At 38.8% G+C, this 18530-nt stretch overlaps 2 protein-coding genes across 3 annotated transcripts in view; both read right to left on the bottom strand.

The window, feature by feature from the left end:
• Positions 1-614: 614 nt before the first annotated feature.
• LOC131312583 (uncharacterized) overlaps positions 615-18530 on the bottom strand; it is a 90644-nt gene continuing 72728 nt past the window's right edge. Inside the window, exon 2 of the mRNA XM_058340467.1 lies at positions 615-791. The gene's annotated coding sequence lies outside the window, so the exon portion shown is untranslated. The remainder of the gene's footprint in view (positions 792-18530) is intronic.
• On the bottom strand, positions 717-3418 carry LOC131312582 (uncharacterized). Of its 2 annotated transcripts, none has more exons than XR_009195915.1 (2): positions 861-3418; positions 717-794 (listed from the first exon to the last, which is right to left on the bottom strand). XR_009195915.1 is itself a non-coding variant. In XM_058340448.1 (2 exons), exon 2 carries the CDS (start codon positions 2470-2472, stop codon positions 922-924), a length of 1551 nt encoding a protein of 516 aa, XP_058196431.1. In that variant the 5' UTR covers positions 2473-2526; positions 2657-3418; the 3' UTR covers positions 717-921. The 2 variants fall into 2 exon arrangements, 1 of the variants encoding a protein (XP_058196431.1); XM_058340448.1 differs by having other exon boundaries at positions 717-2526; positions 2657-3418.

The following is an 18530-nucleotide window of genomic DNA, read 5'->3' as shown; positions in this document are numbered from 1 at the left end:
CTGAGCAGGTGCAGAATGGTCGATCCGGCTATTCATATTAGCACAGACGGCTTAGATTGAATTTGAGCGTATACAAATTTGAACCGTCCCCTGCTTGGTTAAGATCCGAGCCATCAATTGCCGATGAGCGGCCGCTCTACACCGCTCTATAGGGAGAGGCTTGGCAGCATCTCTCATTCCGTGAGTATGTGTATCCAAGCCAAACGTAGCTATGAATAGGCCTGTAAATGGGCCAGATCCGACAAATCCAAATCCGATAGTAGTAATTTAGATCCGAAAATCCGAATCCAATCCGAAATTTTTTTTACTTCAAAAAATTTAGAAAAAAAAAAAAATTTTATTTTCCAAAAAAAAAATACAACTTCTTAAACATTTTTTTTTCAAAATAAAAAATTTACTTTTTAAAAAAAAAATTTTAAAAATAAAGTTCGGATTGATAACGGATTTAATCCGATCCGATCCGAATTTGGATTATCGGATTCGGATTATCGGATCAACGTTATCGGATTCTGATCGAATTTTCCGGATCGGATCTGGTCCATTCACAGGCCTAACTATGAACTATCCCTTGTTTATGAGTATCAAACGAAGAATCTGGCACCAACAATTAGAGCTTGGGACAAAATGTCGAGGATTTCTTGGAATAATATAAAGTGGGACATACATACATTAGCTGCTGCTGCACCAAAGACGATTAAATGGCGAAGAGAACAATATCACAAACTGTCACATGTCTATCTATGTTCATAAATAACACCTCTTCATGTTGGATTGCCAACCATAGGTTGAACCTTCTGTAATGGTAAACACCAATAATGCACACAAAGGCTAAAAAACACTTTCAAAGAGGCAAACAACACCATCAATTGACCAAGAAACAGTAAGGCATGTATAAAAAACTGAACGCCCCAATCTTCTAGCTTAAGAGATTGAGACCTCATCAGGGCAACCTTTTATAAACTTCCGTATAAGCGTTCCGGCAGATTTCAGGAGCAAATACCATGATAAGGTAAAAGCAAGCGCGAAAACCCTACCCCATACAAGTCCAACAAGAACAATCACAATGACGGTGAAATACCCTGAATTCCTCTCTGTCTTCGGTCCAATATCTTCCCTCGTCACGGTATCTTCCATTTCAACCTGGGAAAGTTCACTGGAACTGCAACTTGTTACAAAATCTACTCGATCCCAATTCCCTCTGCTCGAAAATGACGTTGATTTGTCGTCATAGACGTATACGTATTCCAATCCACGTAGCTGCTCATCTTCTTCTAAAAGTTCTTTTGCTTCATTCATAACTGCAACTACATCATCACCAGTGGGACTTGATGCTTCGTTTTTCGATGACATCCGTTTCTTCTTTGAACCAGAAAGCTTATTTGAAACGAGTTTCTTGATTTTCGACCTTATCCTACCACTACGACTTCTGTAGCTTTTAAGATCCACAACATCACAAGTACTGACCTCATCTTTCTCCTTAACTTCCTTCTTCTTGACATTTTCTTTCCGACTCTTTTGGCATTTAAGATCCACAAAATAACTATTAGATGCCCCATCTTTCTCCCTAACTTCCTTTTTTTTGCCAATTTCTTCATGTACCCAATTTTCCTTGCCACTATGCAAATCAAACTCGTATCCCATGCTTTGAATCTCCCTAGTTGAAGGAACCAAATTGGGATTAGTTTGCTCGATTTGAATTTCTTGAAAGGGATTGTTCACCTTATGATCCTCAATCACACATGAACCAGAAAAATTCGAATTTGATCGCACGAGCTGGATTTCTTGAAAGCGATCATCTGAAACAGATGCCTTCAAACCCTTATCTTCTTTAACTACCAACTTGGCCCCTTTGATTCCATAAAGGCACACAACCCTTTCAACCAAAGATTTCTGCGAATCCAAACATGGCTTAAGCAACCAACCCAAATGCTTCCCCGCATACTCCATGAAAAGCAGCAAGAAAGCAGACATTGTAATCCCAACCACAAACTGCTTTGTCCCCAGTGCCAATATCACCACCAAAAAAGTCTTCAAAATCGCCACCAAAACGCTATTCGCCGCCACAACTTCACCCCCATCCCCATCCCCATCCCCACCTCCACCTCCACCTTCAACCACCAAACCCCTCTCCTCAATCTCAACAATTTCATTGCCAAACCGATCCGATGAACCCAAATTAACTTTCTCTGAGGTCAAATTTACGCGAACACTTGGCAGACCCAATTCAGAATTCTCAGAAACCGGCGAAACCAAGGGAGAGTTGGGTATAGGAATCGATTCCTGGTCGGATTTTTTCTTCTTTTTGGAGGGTTTTTTCAAGCGGTCACGGTTCTTAACGAAGAGATCGACGAGGGACGTGGGAAAGCCCGTCTCGACCACCAGGGATCCGCCGCGCTTGTGCGGCGAGTGGATGTGGTCTGATACCAGTTTGGAGATTCGGTTGCACTTGGCCGCCTTCTTCCACAAAGGCATCTTGATCTATATCTTGTTGTTTCTTGTTTTATCCCTCACACTCAATACAAAAGCCTAATATAAATACCAAAAGGGCTTTCAATTGACCAAGGGTAATTTTTTCTTTGCAAAAGAGAAAACCCAGAAAATCAAATTAAACAAAAGCAAAAAGGGTTTTCAAGGGTACAAGAATTGTCGGAATTACCTTGATTTTCTCGAATTCCTTTACAAAGACAACACCCACATAGGCATCTTGATCTATCTTGTTGTTTCTTGTTCTGTACAAGGATAGTTCTTTCTTTGCAAATCGAGAAAACCCAGAAAGCCAAATCTATATATGGAAATAAGAACAAGAGGATTTTCAAGGGTACAAGAATTGCTCAGAAATCACTTGATTTTATTGAATTCTTTGCAAAGAGAACACCCACAGGAATAACTTTAAGGGAAAGGAAGGAATGAAATCTCGACAAATATTTTGGGCTCAACGTAACCAGATCAAATCTCACATGGGACTAAAGAACAAGAAGGGATTTCAATCAATTGATCGAAAATCCCTTGGTTTTCTTGATTTCTCGGCGAATATCAAGAAAACCAAGAAAATTTTTGAGAGGAAGAAAGATAGAGACAGAATGGAAGAATTATCATGGGTTTAATGTGACAAGATCAAGGTTTTTTCTTGACTTGTTCAAACGTACAAAAGACCCAGAGGAATGGAAGAAATTAAGGGGAGGTGGATGCAACTTTATATTGTGTTCAATGGAGAGACTGAAATCCTATGGAGAGAAGAAAGGGCGAGAAATAGGAAAGGTTTTACATGATTTTGGCTGGTTCTTTCTTTAATAATTATGTCAGTTGATCCCCATTGACTTGGATTCCTCTACAGGTTTGAATTGGATTTTCAGAGTCCTGTTAGAGGACGGTGTGGGATTTGAAACCCTTGAAGGAAATTTCTCTCTTTCTTTTTTATGATCCGCGTGGTATGAGTATTCGGTGTTCCTGGACGTTATCACGGGATCACCTCGACTCTCTTCTACCACACATTATAATAGTGTTCTCGACTCTCTTCTATCACACATTAATATCCTTATGTTTTACTTTAAATCTTGCGATATGATAAAAAAAGAGCGACGGGGCATAAAATGATTTTTCGCCTAGTAGGATTAGTTAGAGGGACCACTGGCGGACACGGGGAGCGCGTGGTCGGCTATTATAATGACGAACACTGAATTGACGCACGGTTTATTTGCGGCCATTTTGTCCAGGTGATGTGTGGAAAGGCATTAACTGTTAATTTCTTCCATTTACATTCAGTACAACAAAAAGAGGTTAAAAAGGTTTTTAGTGTTTTTTCTTTTTTAACGTAAAAGTGTCCGGGCTAGCTTACGCGTGCTTTGACTGTTTTTCTCTTCGGCTCACTCAAAGACAGGTCATCAACACCTAGACTAGAGAATTTGCAAGAAATTTTTCTCTTGTAGCCGGCCCCAAGGGATTGTTAAGTTTTAAATTTTAAGATGTTAGCTCATCAATTCTGTCACTTGAGCTACGTTTATTGTTATTTTTAGACTTTTACTCATTTGGGTTTCTAACCCTTTTTTGAGGGGTGAAACTTAACTGTAAAATACAAGTCGTGGTCCTGAAAAGTTGTTTATCTTCTACTATTATGTGATGATTATCTTCTGGCTGGTAAAATTAAACTGTGAAAATCTTCTCCTGTGACCATTCTAGGCCACCATTCTATTACGCGATCCTCATTTGATTGAAATACTTGCTATTTTACTTGACGATTCGATCCGCTTATTTTGTACTTCTCAATAGATTCATCAACTCAAAAAAAAATCATATAGATCATAAATCAATATCTACTTGAACAAATGATAATTGTCACGAAAGTAATTAATCGAAAGTTTAATGTTGACGGCTTGACGGTTCATTTTGTTTTGACCAGTACGATTAGTCTAGCCATTAATAATGTCCGGATATGTTCGTCTACTGCTCACTGGTATTGGTAACAAGTGCGGCTAAATTCGAAAGGCCCCCACTGAGTAAATTCTTTTTTGCACATAATTGTATAAAAACATAAAGGGAAGGTACCTGAGAAAGCAGCACATATAATATAATAATAATAATAAAACAAAAACGTAAAGGGCAGGTACCTGAGAAAGCAAAACACGTTGCAATTGGAAAGCATTCCGTCAAAGTTTTTATTTTTTAAATGCTTATATTTTCGTTTTACGAGATAAATTATTCTTTTACAATACATCATCTCTGATTTAAAATATGATTATGTTTATTTTAGTTAGTGAATTACACCATTAACGTACTATCAACTATGTAAGCTAAAGTGTAAATATGAGACAATTTTGTTGGATGATCTACAAAACAAACGGAGCCCTAACCATCTTTTTTTATTGTCGATATTTGGATTGTTGCCATACCATTTGTATTTTTCTATATAAATTCTTTTTTAGTGGAGCATCTCTTAAGCAGATCTTAGAAACAACATTCTGGTTTTAAATAGTAAAGTATTCAAGACATCTCTCCTTTGGTTTATTATCTCCTTAGATAATTTACCATACATCGATCTGAGTCCAATAAATTGGAGGCTTGTTTTTTTTTTTTAAATTACAAGCGTTGGAAGAATATAAATATCTCAATTAAATACACTTATTCCAACTGATAAACTATATAGGGGACAATAAATTAAATAAGTAACACTCATTTCAACGCGAAGAAAATGATTAATATATATTTACTTTTGACCACTTTCCTCATGAAGGTGTACAAGAGTGACCAATTAACTCCAAACGAGCTTACCTTAATTTTATATATCATTAATTTTATCTTATGGGTCCCCTCCCCTCTACTAGCTCTAGAAAAACATGCATGGTGGAGTACTGGAGTGTATTTAAATATTTATTCCTATATATTATGGCAGCATGAGATAACATAATAATTAGTAATATATATAGTACATATACATAGAGTTAGTGATGATCGATGTTGGGGAATGAATGCATTACTAAAAAAGAGATCGAGTCCAATATATATATATATATATACGCTTGAGAACCCATGCAATGACACTTTGTCCAATACGCTTGAGAACCCATGCACTGTCACTTTGTACTTTGCTTTTATGAGAATATAAACTGAGCATATAACGTTAAATTCAAAAGGGAAGAGAGGTACACTTAAGTAGACTTGTTTAAACAATCATACATAGTATCGTGAATTTAATTTGAAAACTAGGCTAACTAGCATCATTTTTATTTTTAAAAAAAAAAAACACTACAAATTAGACGGTTGTTAAAATGTTTTGGCAACATTTTAGATTTTCCCGTAACAAAGACAAAAGAGAACGGCCAACGGCCTAGATAGTCAAGGGATCATCCCTCATTTTTTTCATTTTTTTTTTGAATTATTTATTTGTCTCAATTAGAGTAACAGTAAGGAGACTGATATTGGCACTCCAAAAATTAATCTAGGTACACTCCAAAATTAGTGTAATTCCAAAGCTATTTTTTTTTATTTTTTGGAGTGCCTCTATCAAGTTTTGGAGTGCCAATATCATTTTCCTAACTGTAATTGTAAACACCACCCCCCCCCCCCCAAAAAAAAAAAAAAAAAAAAAAAAAAAAAACGCAAATATTTTGGCAATCTTTTCTTGAAATGAATGGATAATTAAAAAAGAAAAAAAAAAAGATAGTACGAATAAACTCTGAGCAAATCCCAATATATTGTTAAATTTGGCAATAGAAGAGTGAGACCTTGTTGCAAATTTACATATTTCACTAAAAAATCTCTGGTACATACGTTTTTTTGGGGGTGTACCATACACATACTCTTTACGAATTTTTGTGGCACATTGTGTGATGTTTTGTGGCTCGAGATATAAAATTTGAGGTACTTTATTTTACGAATTTTTTTGGCTCTAGATATGAAATTTGAGGTACTTTATTTTACGAACTTTTGTGGCTCATTTTACGAATTTTTGTGGTTCGTATACTGAGATTTTTTGGTCCAATTGATATGAACTTTTACGAAGTTTTGTGGTGTTGTTTATCAATTTTTGTTGTATTGTCTATGAATTTTGAGATAAAAAAAAGAGGGTTCATAGTTATAATACTCCATCCGTCCCATTTTGTTTGCTCAAATTTCCTTTTTGAACAGTCCCAAGTTGTTTGCGATTTATCAAAAGGCGGCCGCTATTCACAACCCACTATTTACTCTATACAACCCATTAAAAACTAAGAGTTGGGGAACTTATCCCGTCAATGGGTTTAAATAATTATGTTCCCAAAAGCTCATGTTCCAACTCTCTTTTTCTCTCATCTCCCATTTCTCTCTCTATACCTCAACCCTAGCCGCCGCATCTCCCATCTTCTTTATCCCTAACTAGGGCGCGCCGTTGTCACACTCTTGATTTTCAACATAAATATAAAGGGATTTTCATAAATAAAACCTCACATTAGTCCGCACAATACCCCAAAAATATAGTTCAACATTTCCATTTCTATAATTACACTTTGTCCTCCATTAATTTCCAAAAGTTTGCATCTTTGGCTTCGAGGCCCAAGTTATCGTAAGTACTGAGTATCAAAGAGAGTTAAGAACTTACAATATTCCCAAAATCAAAAAGATTTACAAATACAGTTACAAATACATCTTTCAAAAATAATTTACAAAGATGGCTTGGTAACTCTTCAATGTCAACTTTCAAAAGAATGTCCACTTCCATGCTCTCTGCTTCGTCGCAACCTAACCTCTTAGAATTCACACCCCAAGCATAGGGCTAGGTCGTTGAAAGCAAAATAACCGGTAAGACCGGAATCGTTCCCACAGAGATAATCTCTATAGCTAATTCGGATTAGATGTTGCGTAGAGAGTTGTGTCGTTCAAGCGGCCAACTTTGGTATTTGATTTGAATAACGAAATTTAAACTTGGAATTAAACTAGATTAGAGATGGTCGAGTCAAAGGGATTGATTTACCCACGACTTAGCCGTCAAACGGTTTCTTCATCTAACTCAAGAGTGGACCGAAACCGTCCGGATTCCACTAGAAGAATAAAAAGCTGAAGACTACTTGTAACTTAACTCAAGGCTCTGATTCAAATTGCACTCATTTAACGCAGGTGAGAGACGAAAAAGAATCGTTTGCACGCGTAGGATTATCAAGCACATAACATAAGGCGATAAACTTCATGATCAAAGAGGCCGCCAACCCATAATCAATACTAGACATCATGGGTTTAATTCATTCAAAAACCTTGAAACTAAGCTAAAGTTAAGAGAAACCATTTAAAGCACTAAATCATAGAGTAAATCTCACCCCATGACCAAACCTATAAACTACTCACTCATAGCAATAAGACTAGAAAAAGAGTTAAGCAAAGAAAACATGATTCACCGATAAAAACGAAAATAAACTAGATTTTATAGAAGATCCAAACCACACGAACAACTTAAATACTTGAGAAATTAACGTAACACAATTGCTTGCTAGAGTTCTTAAAGGAGACAAGTAAGAAAAGCTTGAAACAAAGCTGAGGAGAAACCTAGAGCAAAAACTAGAAAACTTAGACCTAAAACTAACTAATGGCCATACCTTCCATAAATGGCATACAAGCCTATTTATAGGGCTTATAAAATCAGCCTTACAATGGACAAAAAGGCCCTCAAAATATCCCAAAAACATGCCTAAAGTAGAAACTTTCCATATATGGAAGGTTGAAAAATTCAGCAAAAAGGTGCTGGTCGAAGGGCATTGGTACCGGTACCTCAAAAATGAGGTATTGGTACCAACTCAACTGTTCTCCATATCAGCACAATGGTACCGGTACCATGTTTTTGAGGTACCGGTACCATTGTCTGCAAAACTACAAAACATGGCAGCTTGGCCTTTGAGTTCTTGTGATGTCCCGATGGCTATTCGATACTTTAATACTCGATCAACGAGACTTGACGGAGGTGTGCCATGTGGCCTGGGTCTCTTGGATACCCTCAAGGGCCATCCTTGATGCATTTGCCTCGCTTGATACACTTTGGCACGATCCTCGCCAACTTGACCACCGAGTGGCCTCCGGGGCTACTTGAGGTACCGTTAGGTTTCGCTAGCAAAGAAATGGGTACCGGTGGGCACTTGGACACTTGGCTGCACCTCGATACATCCCTTGGCACTCAAACATGCCTTATTAGCACGTCTTACCTGAAACATCCTCAAACAAATAAACCTTACGTGTAATATCGCATAAAAACGATAACATATATGTGCAAACACAATATACTAGAGGATTTAAGCACCAAGAATATGCATTATTGGGTGCTTATCACACTCTAAACATGAAGCTACTGCCCAGGGTTAATACCTGAAAAATAATGTAAGGTTTGAGCTACACTAGCCCAGTAGAAAGCTCTAATCTAACAATATATGCATATGAAATGTAAGGATGATCACAAGATGAACAATGACAACAAGATCCGATGAATGGACAATAATAGCAATCCAATGCCAACCTTTCATTTCTAGAACCAATCACGTGTCTCAAGGGGTAAGCTTTGAAAGCACCATGTGTCAAAACGTGTCTCGTACAAGTGTCATGAGTTGTAGCTCCTGCTGGGCAAGTTAAAGGACCCCGATGTCCTCTGCCAGACACCTCACCCATAGGGTGGTCCTGAAGTATCCAATACAAGCATATAGCTCCTGCCGGGCCAATTAAAGGATCCCGATGTCCTCTGCCAGGCACTCACCCGTCGATGAGTCCTGAATGTTCGCGTTGTGTCCATAAAGTTCCAAAATCCTCTTTACCATCACGTTCGTATCATTCAAATCCAAGTTTGATACATAAGGTGATTCTTGTAAAATCATGTCCAAACGAGCTTTAAAGTTATGAATATGTTCAACAAAGTCATTAAAATACGAGTAACCAAGTTAAGAGTAATTTGGGAGGTGTTTAGGTAGGTTGGAAGTGATTGGAAACCAAAATGGTGAAAAATGAAGCAAAACAGTGAAAACTGGAGATAAGCAACAGGTACTGATATCAAGGAAAAAGGTATTGATACCTTTGGACTGAGGCTTCGTTCCAGAACACCTTCATAAAAAATAAGTACTTATTTCACATTTTCAAACTCAAAAATAGTGTAAATAAAAAATAATTTTTTAATTTTTTTGCACCGTATAAAAGATCTCATCGAGATCTTTTAAATAAGATCCATATTGCATATTTTTTAATTTTAATAAATTCATTATTTTTGAGCTTGAAATTGCCTTCTTAAAAAATAAGGACTTATTCTACGTTCCGGAACGGGGCCTAAGAAGTCTTCCAGACGCAAGGGTCATGATAGTAAAGACAAATGGTATCGATAACAAGCAATTTTCTGGGTTTTGGAACACAAAGGTATCGATACCTAAGCAAATGTCATCGATACCAGCTCAATTCGAGCAGGTTTTCTGCAGATTTTCATGGGTTTCACAACAACAACAACCTCAACAACAACAACAACAACGATCAATGGCAAGGCTCAAGCTCTAGGAAACAAGTCACGAACATATATTGAAAGTTAGAACTCCCTACCTCAAGATTGAAGAACGATTTCAAAGGATCCTCCAAGCCCTAGCTCCAAACTTTGAAAACGGAAGGAATACGCCTCCTCCGAGCTCAAACCAACGAAATACCGGCTGCAATCGCGAATGAATGAAAGGTTGAAGGCTATTCTGTGGAGGTTTTGAGTTGTTTTGCGTGAGAACAAGAGAGAGGGTGAGGGAACCGAGAGAGAGGAGAACGGGGAGAATGGGAGGAGGAGAATGGGGAATTTTTATTCCATACACCTACATATATGATACACACACACTAAGCACTAAGCACAAATCACACACTCGTCCCTCAAATTCAACACTTTAACTCATTAACCCCAATTCTCGATTTCCCAAATCAATTTCCTCCTTTTATTTCTTGTAAAACATTTAAATCAATTTTACGAATTTACGGGTCTTTACAGTCGTTGCCCGGGGGGGGGGGGGGGGGGGGGTGGGGGGCCTCCTTCGCTCCTCCCCTGGGCTTCTCCTTTGGTCTCCATCTCCTCTTTCTCCAACCTTATAGGCAGATCTATTTGCCTCTCTCCAATTGCTATCATTTTTCTTACTACTCCTGGCCGTCAACTTCTGGTTCGTTGCTTCACCCGCTGGCTATCGCTGCTGGGTGTGGCCAGTTTGGCTTAACGGCGAGGTGTGTTTTGGCATCCTGAGGTGGTGGGCTTGTGTGGTGGCCATCGATTCTCGGCGTGATCCAAGCAGCAGGTGTTTTGATGTGTGATGGGGCCGTCGTCGGTGACGATGGGGGGTTAAGATTTGGTGGTGGCTATGGTGGTCGCTGGTCCACTCGGGGTGTTTATGTTGGTCGGTAGTGTGGTGGGTTCCTGCTAGAGTGGTGGCCGACGATGGCAGTGGGGGAGTGTTTTTGGTTTGCTATGGAGGTTGGTGTGGTGATCGGTGACACGGTGTTGATCTGGGTGTTTTTTTTTATCTAACTTTTTTTTTTGCAGGTTTATTCAAAACGATAGGCAAAATTGTTTCGTGGTGGCTGGCAGTGGTTTGGGGGCATGGTCGCAAAGAGTATGCGACCCCAATGGTCTACATTTTTTGGTCCTTTTATGTGCTGTTTTCGCCTGGTGATCGTTTCAGAAGTGCAGCCTGGACGAGGGGTCGACTTGGCTGTGATGGTTCTAACTTTTGTTCTCGACCGTGATCCTGGGGTGTTCATGGAGAGGCGGCAGATTTTACTCTCCCACTGCTCTTCTTTGTTTTTCTCTCTGTCGTCGTATGCCATTTGCATTACATTGGTGGGTCTGTTGGGTTCCTTCTTGTCGCCAGTTATCTACATCTGGTAATGACCGGATCTGCTTAATGGTGAGGCGGTTGGGTGGTGGTGCTGGTTCGGGCGGTGATGCCTACGGTGTTTTGTGCGGCGGCGGTTAGAAAATGGGTTAGGGTTTTGTGGGGTTTATGTCTGCTGGGCGGGTTCTTTTGGGTCTGTTTGTTTATTTGGGCTTTGTTGTTTATTTGGGTAACGGGTGTACTTGATTGTTTTATTTTTAGGCTCCCGTATTAGACCTTTGGGGCTGGGCTTCGGCCCATGTGATATACTGTGCAACTTTTTGATGGATTTTCTTTTTCCCTCTCTTTGTTTTTAATAAAATTTTGCCTATCAAAAAAAAAAAATTTATGTTCTCATCCTAGAATTGGTTGAATGGCCTGTAATGTCCTTATTAATTAGTTTATTATCTTGATATGTATCTACATATTTCATATAGATTCATGGTAATCATGTTATTACTTTCCAAATTTATAAGGGTTAATTGGTTTTGGTTGTTTGATTTTAGGGATTTCCTTGGCCGTTAAAACTTATGTTATCATATCAAATTCAAGGTAATCCTTACTTCAGATTTTTTTCTTTTGATAAGTAATCCTCATCTTTAGCTTCAAAATTTTCAACATTGGTATAAAAAAGCCTCCTTTTTTTCTTCGATAAAGGCAGCGATTCGTCACTTCCATGATGGCTCTTAATTTTTTTTGTGCTTCAATTAAGGTGGATCTTCCACTTTTGAAGAGATCTAATGCCGGAGTTAACTGTTGCGAGACTATGGGCACATGCCTCGAAAATCGCACGAGTGCGCCCCTTTTAAAAGTGCGGCGAAATGCTCAATTCAGAGTCGCCACTTGGGTTTGAAAGTTTGCCACCCAAGGAACTGAACTTGAAACGTTTGCTACTTTGTTTGATTTGAAAAAGGCTTGTAGACTGGTCCATTGTCACCTTGACATCTTAGGTTCGGGAGCCAGGTTACAAGAGGAAAAAGGTTTTAATGCACCCCTCTTGCCCAATTCGGAGATCGGTCTTTACTTTTTTGGCATTTGTAAAACATTTGCAATTCTTTCTCATTAATCATTTTTTAGCCAGTTAGGATGGGGGAACAGTTTAAAGAGATTAAAACTGAAACAGGTTTGCAGGATGTGATAGATGCCATGTTCACTTATTGAAACAGTTAGAATAGGATGAAAGCCGATTCCTATGGGAGTTTAAGCATACTGAAAGGCCACTGTTTTGGAGTGTCGTGCACAGGAAGAAACCAACATGCACTGATCAAGTCATTGCATGTTGATCTGACTTGCGCGTGCTACACCAAGACCTGCGCGCGCCAGTAGGTTCAAACCCACAACTTTTATTTTCAACCCTTTGGGCTCTGAAAATGACCAGTGCACACCCAGAACAAACCACGCAGTTGAATGGTAGTTAATATACGGTTTATAGGCAGTTTGAATGTGCTTAGATGCCACCAAAAGAATAGACACCCCATAAACAGTGTGGGGATGAAACAAATGGCCAAAGCCTAGCTACCCATGCAAAGGCCAGCCACTGGTTAAGACTAAACCGGCGCACACAGGTCATCCACTGTCGTGTGCAGGTCTGAGCCTTCAAACCAGTGCTTGGTTCTGCATGTTTCTGGGCTCTGAAACATATCCAGAAAGACCTTAGGGGTATTCCATTGCAGCAGGTATGAATATTGAAACAAGAACAAGTAGTTTTAACCTAGGAAAGCAGTAAACAGGTTTCTATCATGCTTGCAGTGATGTATATGTGGAGGAGAGCATAAAACAACAAGGCCCCAAGCCCCATGCAAGATCTGCACGTGCAACCACAGAGTGGTGCGCGCGTGCTGGTCTTTACCACTACGATTTTTGAAACCATGCCAGCATTAGGGCCAAGACTAGTATTGATCATCTGCCTTGACTCTGCTAGCCCCCCTCAGGGATCAGAACAGAATATAGTTTCCATGGTGTTATACCTTTTGTTTTGAGTTTGAAAAACTATTAAGCTTTGAGTTGAGACTTGGGTGATGGGTGGATGCGTGTTGTTGAGTAGAAAACAAGGTGTGTTGCTTGTTAAACTTTTTCTTTGGCAAGGAGGAGATGAACAAGAGGCTAAGGTTTTAACTTTGTGCTTGGAATTTGGTAACTTGGTAACCCCTTGCTTGGGGTGCATGGGGGTATTTATAGGAGGAGATGGAGTGAAAGGGGGTGTAAATCATCCCAAAAATGGTTGATTCACTTGGAAAAGAAGTCTCCCCTCAAGGAGGAGATGAACAAGAGGCTAGGGTTTTAACTTTGTGCTTGGAATTTGGTAACTTGGTAACCCCTTGCTTGGGGTGCATGGGGGGTATTTGTAGGAGGAGATGGAGTGAGAGGGGGTGTAAATCATCCTAAAAATGGCTGATTCACTTGGAAAAGAAGTCTTCTCTCATTAAATGAGAGGAAGAAAGGTGATGGGAGGCTTGTGAGAAGGGAGGGAACATCCCCCTGTCCGAAGATCGTCCTTCAGCCGAATAAACAGGCTTCCCCGGCCCACAAAAGTCTTGTGATCATGGCAAATACAGGCTGGAATTGGTGATGGGACAACCATTGACCGATGCGCGGGAGTTTTGGACCTGCATGAGTGGGTCCAAGCTGCCGTTGCCCTGGTCAATGGTCAAAGCTGACCGTTGATCAACATGTGGCTATTGGACCAGCGCGTGTTGTATGTGAACCAGCGCGTGTCAGTAGTTTTTTTGGCTTTTGAATCGATTAGGCTTAAAAGGGGATTTAAACGCTCGAAGCTCAATCACGCTAACATTCCCGGAGTGTTCTTGATCAATTTCATCATCGGGGAATCAAAAACCATAAGTAAACTAATCTGGAAAACCCAGATTGGGGTGTCTACACAGACCAAAAGCGAGGGTATCGTTATCAACAAGGATGAGCGCCATTTTTAAACACGTAATTTTATCAAAAGATGTTTTTGGTGCATTATTTAGTGCGGACCAGAGGGAGGAGGTCGTCGAACAAGGCGGCAAAGAGGTCTTCGAAAACATATTTGGGGGATTGGTCTGGTTCTTTAGAAAATCAGAATATTTCAAAAGGTTCTAAAAAATGGAGAACCAAAACCTAATAACAAAATGTGTGAAACCAGACCATAACCAAATTGCAAGACTGGTCTGATTTTGATTCGGTTCAGTTTCTTTCTAGTTAACATTCAAACACTTTTTCAAACACACATGACTCATTAAAATAATTCAGAATTTAAAGCACTAAAGAACTCACGAACTAATTATAGGAATTTTATTAAGATTCCAAACTCAATTGGGAAAGTACTAAAGTAAGAAAAGAATGAAATTGGGTACTAATACTCACACTCTAAAGGTATCCACAATGCTATAATAAAAAATTGATAACCAAAATTTGCCACATCAGCTTTTGATTATTCATTTAAGAGATGTCTACATTAGCGTAATCAAAATTGAATAACCAAAACTTGTTACATTATCTTTTTAAACTACAAAAAACTAAAAATTGTGAACAGTAGAAAATAGTTTTTCTAAAAATAGTTTTGAAACTAATAAAAACTATTTACTAGAAATAGAAAATAGTTTTTGAAACTTTTTTTGGGAAAAAAAATGTTTTTAAAAAATTGTTTTCTAAAAAAAACAAATTTTTTTCATAAAATATTTTTTTTTCAAAAATATTGTTCGAAAAGAAAGAGAAAGGAAAAGGGAAGAGAGATAGAACATTTTTGTATAATCATTGATGTATTTGATTGAGATCATGTACGGTCTATTAAATTTGGTTATTGTCAAAAGATTGCTAGTTTTGATCATCAAAAACCTAAAATTTAATTATTTCTAAGGAGGTTGTTAAGTTTGATTCTAACATTGTGAGTCACATTTTGCACCAATATTACGAACTTTAAAAACCTTTTACTTTTGATTATAGCATTGTGGATACTCTTTTTTTTTTTTTTTTGATCAACAACAAATTTCATTTCATTCCAAGAAGCCTAACGGCACTTACATGAAATAATCATAATAGTCGGTAAGAGCTAAATCTACTGAAAGCTAGGAAACAAGCAAACCACAAAAGGGCGTACAAGCTCAAAGACGCATTACTGCAAAAGCAGACCGACACAATGTGGCGTAAGGTCCATCCTAGCAACGGCAGATGAGCAACCCAGAGCTCAAACCATTAGAACGGTCCTTTAATGGCTAATGTTGGCTTTCACGACAAAAGGGATGAATCCCTCACAGCCGCAAAGGGAAGCTCCAGAATGAGTTTCTGCTGGCACTTCAAAACTCTGGGCGTAGAAGAGGACCAGACAACCCACAACAGGCCAGACCTCCTTGCAAGCACACAAACCGAGGTTTGGAATCCAGACCGGACAGAAACCAACCACCAAAACTCATTCAATGGCTGCAGCACTGGAGGCAGCCAAAACCAAATGGAATACACTGACAACAGCTAACCACACCATAACACCACTACTGAAAAAACGAGATCCAACAGCCACCACACACAGAAAATTTATTATCTACCACCAGCACCCATCGGATTTGGGGATACCAGATCAGGACAAAAATCCAAACGGAAGAGGACCTCACCGAAGAAGAAAAGGCACAAAAATGGCCCAAAAAAACTAACAACCTCCTAATCCTCCACAAACCCTAATTATTACCTGCCAACTGAAGACCAACAGAGCCCAGCTGTCTCCGAAACCCCATGAACCAGATCCGAGCTCACTTTGAAAAACACCACGGCACATGAGCTGCCAGAGCTAAGCTTCGTCGCCGGGGTCGCCTGCTGAAAACAACGAAGCTGGATAAGGGGAGGGAAAGCAGAACTGAGATCTATGGCGCCGGAAGGAGGAGGAGGAGGAGGGGGAGGGGGAGGGAAAGCCTGAATTGATGAAAAGCTTTTTCGTTTCGTTTCTCCTCCTTCTCTCTTCTTTCTCTCTCTTCACTTTCTAGAGCAAGGGTTTTGTTTTGGAGAGTGGGGCTGCCGCATTGTGGATACTCTAAGATCTTCAATGGTATGGACTCCTATAAAAACATAATATATTGAAGATTTTTCTAACAAACAAGATTTCTCCTCTAAATAGATTAACTTTTTTTTTTTTTTTTGCTAGATGATAGGATGTTAGGAGTTAGTTGTTAGTGGTTAGTAGTTATAGTGAGAGTCGAGCACCTCCTTCATGAGAACTTGAACTTAGGATCTCTCTCTTAAGAGGGAGAGTAAGGAACCAACTACACGAGGTGGTATTCTGAAATAGATTAACTTACCAGGAAAAAAATTAACTTACCGAATTGAAAGACATAATTATATATACATTTATGTATATATTATACTAAACGATCCGGTTCGATTCTAATCGTGGTTGTTAAATTGATAACCAGTAACCGAACCAAAATTAATGGTTCTTTTTTTTTTTTATAACCATAACCAGACCAATAATCTACGGAACCAAACCAAATAGGGCGGTTTAGTCCGGATCGGATCGGTTTAGTAGTTAGGGCGATTTTCTAGAGCACACTACGACCACGGGCTCTTTTTGTCTTTTCGGTACACAAATAGAAGTGCACGTATGGTATCCTGTCTTTTTGTCAGGGAGTATTGCCCCATCACACCACTATCTGAAGGGTACCCCATTGCAATTACGTCAGGATCGAAGCTAAGGTCCCACCACATATTGGTGGTGTTAGCAGTATATTTAGCCCTTTTATCCCAATAAGGGGCTATGGAGACCAACTAAGCTCCAGTCCATTTCCTTTCCTCTAGTCCGGTCTAGTTTTAGACCATTTATGAGCCCTTGTTAGACCCACACTAATGATTGAAACTATTCACTTTTTAGAGCTTGCCAAGAATGTCGAAAATCACATTGATTGAACACCATTTTATATAAATTTGAAATCCATTAAGCTTCATATAATCGTGTCAAATAAGTTGCAATCAAGTGTTGCACACTTGGTTTTTTTTACAAACTTAATGCATTTTGAAATGATAACAAACGGTATTATAGACACCCCAATTTGGACTTATTAATTATCCTTAATTTGTGGCCTTGAGGCTCCCCGATGATGAAACGGAATTAAAACAGGGGCTAGGCTAAAGCTTAAAGGATGCTTCTTGGACTTTTACAAACCAAAACCACCTTTTTTCCGGACACACTGAGGGTAAAATGGACACACATTTCAACGTATAAAATATTTTTAAATGAAACCAATTGGGTTAGAAAGAGGACTCGACCAGCTTTTCAACACTTTGAAAAACACTCAAATTGTAGAGAACCGTGTCTAATTTTATTTATTTAATATTTCTTTAATGTGAAATGTGTTATTTTAAATATTTTGAATTTTATGAGCCTTAAAAAAAATTATTATTTTTGAATATAGTTGTGCAGGTGCATGTGTAGGCATTTTCTTGACTGTGTTCGAATTCATTGGCCCTTTGATTGAGTGTGTTGGGAGACTCCTATGTGTTGTGTAATTAATGTTAGAAATTTTTAGAGCTAATTACTTGTTTAAGTGTTAGTTGAGGGGCTCTAGTGCAAGAAGTTATAGCATGCAAGTATTATGTGATAATTTAGAGACTTGAGGGGGGAAGGGTGTAATTTTTACACCTTAAATCCATTTGGCCAGAGAACATCTCGTGTTCTCAGTTTTCTGTTTTCCTTTTTTTCATTCCCAGAGCCGTGCTCTCTCTCTCTCTCTCTCTCTCTCTCTCTCTCTCTCTCAAACACACCCACACACAACCAAATCATCTTGCACCTTCTTTTGCTTGGGCATTTGTATCTACATCAAGAACTTGGAGGAATCTAGGGATGTCAAGGTTGTGGGCTTTCCTCCATCACCATCTCACCCATCTCTCTTGTGTGCTATCATTTGAGATAGGGTTTTTCTACTAGATATCTTAAAAATGCAAGTGTTGTGTTTGAGGATTGATTATTTTCATGTATTTAAGTAGTAATTGATTATGGAAGAAAAACCCAAATTTGGGTGGTTGTGTAAATTTTATATTTTTAGTTGTATATTGAAATTGATGGATTTAGTGTTTGATTGGGTGTGGAGAAAATATTATGCCTAGGGAATTTGTGGTGTCTAAATATTGACTTATGTTTATTTGGATTGATAATGGATATACTAGTTTAGGGTACTTGGATTAATTGTTGCATTTGGTGAAGAGCACATTAATTTTTTTTGTATTTGATATGGATTACCTCTTGTT

This window comes from Rhododendron vialii, chromosome 2a (genome assembly GCF_030253575.1).
Source record: "Rhododendron vialii isolate Sample 1 chromosome 2a, ASM3025357v1".
Lineage (NCBI taxonomy): Eukaryota > Viridiplantae > Streptophyta > Magnoliopsida > Ericales > Ericaceae > Rhododendron > Rhododendron vialii.
Note: the sequence above shows the minus strand (reverse complement) of the source record. Positions and strands in the feature narration are given on the sequence as shown.

Excerpts from the sequence above, each read along its gene's own strand:
- LOC131312582 (XM_058340448.1), bottom strand. The coding sequence starts at position 2,472 with ATGCCTTTGTGGAAGAAGGCGGCCAAGTGCAACCGAATCTCCAAACTG.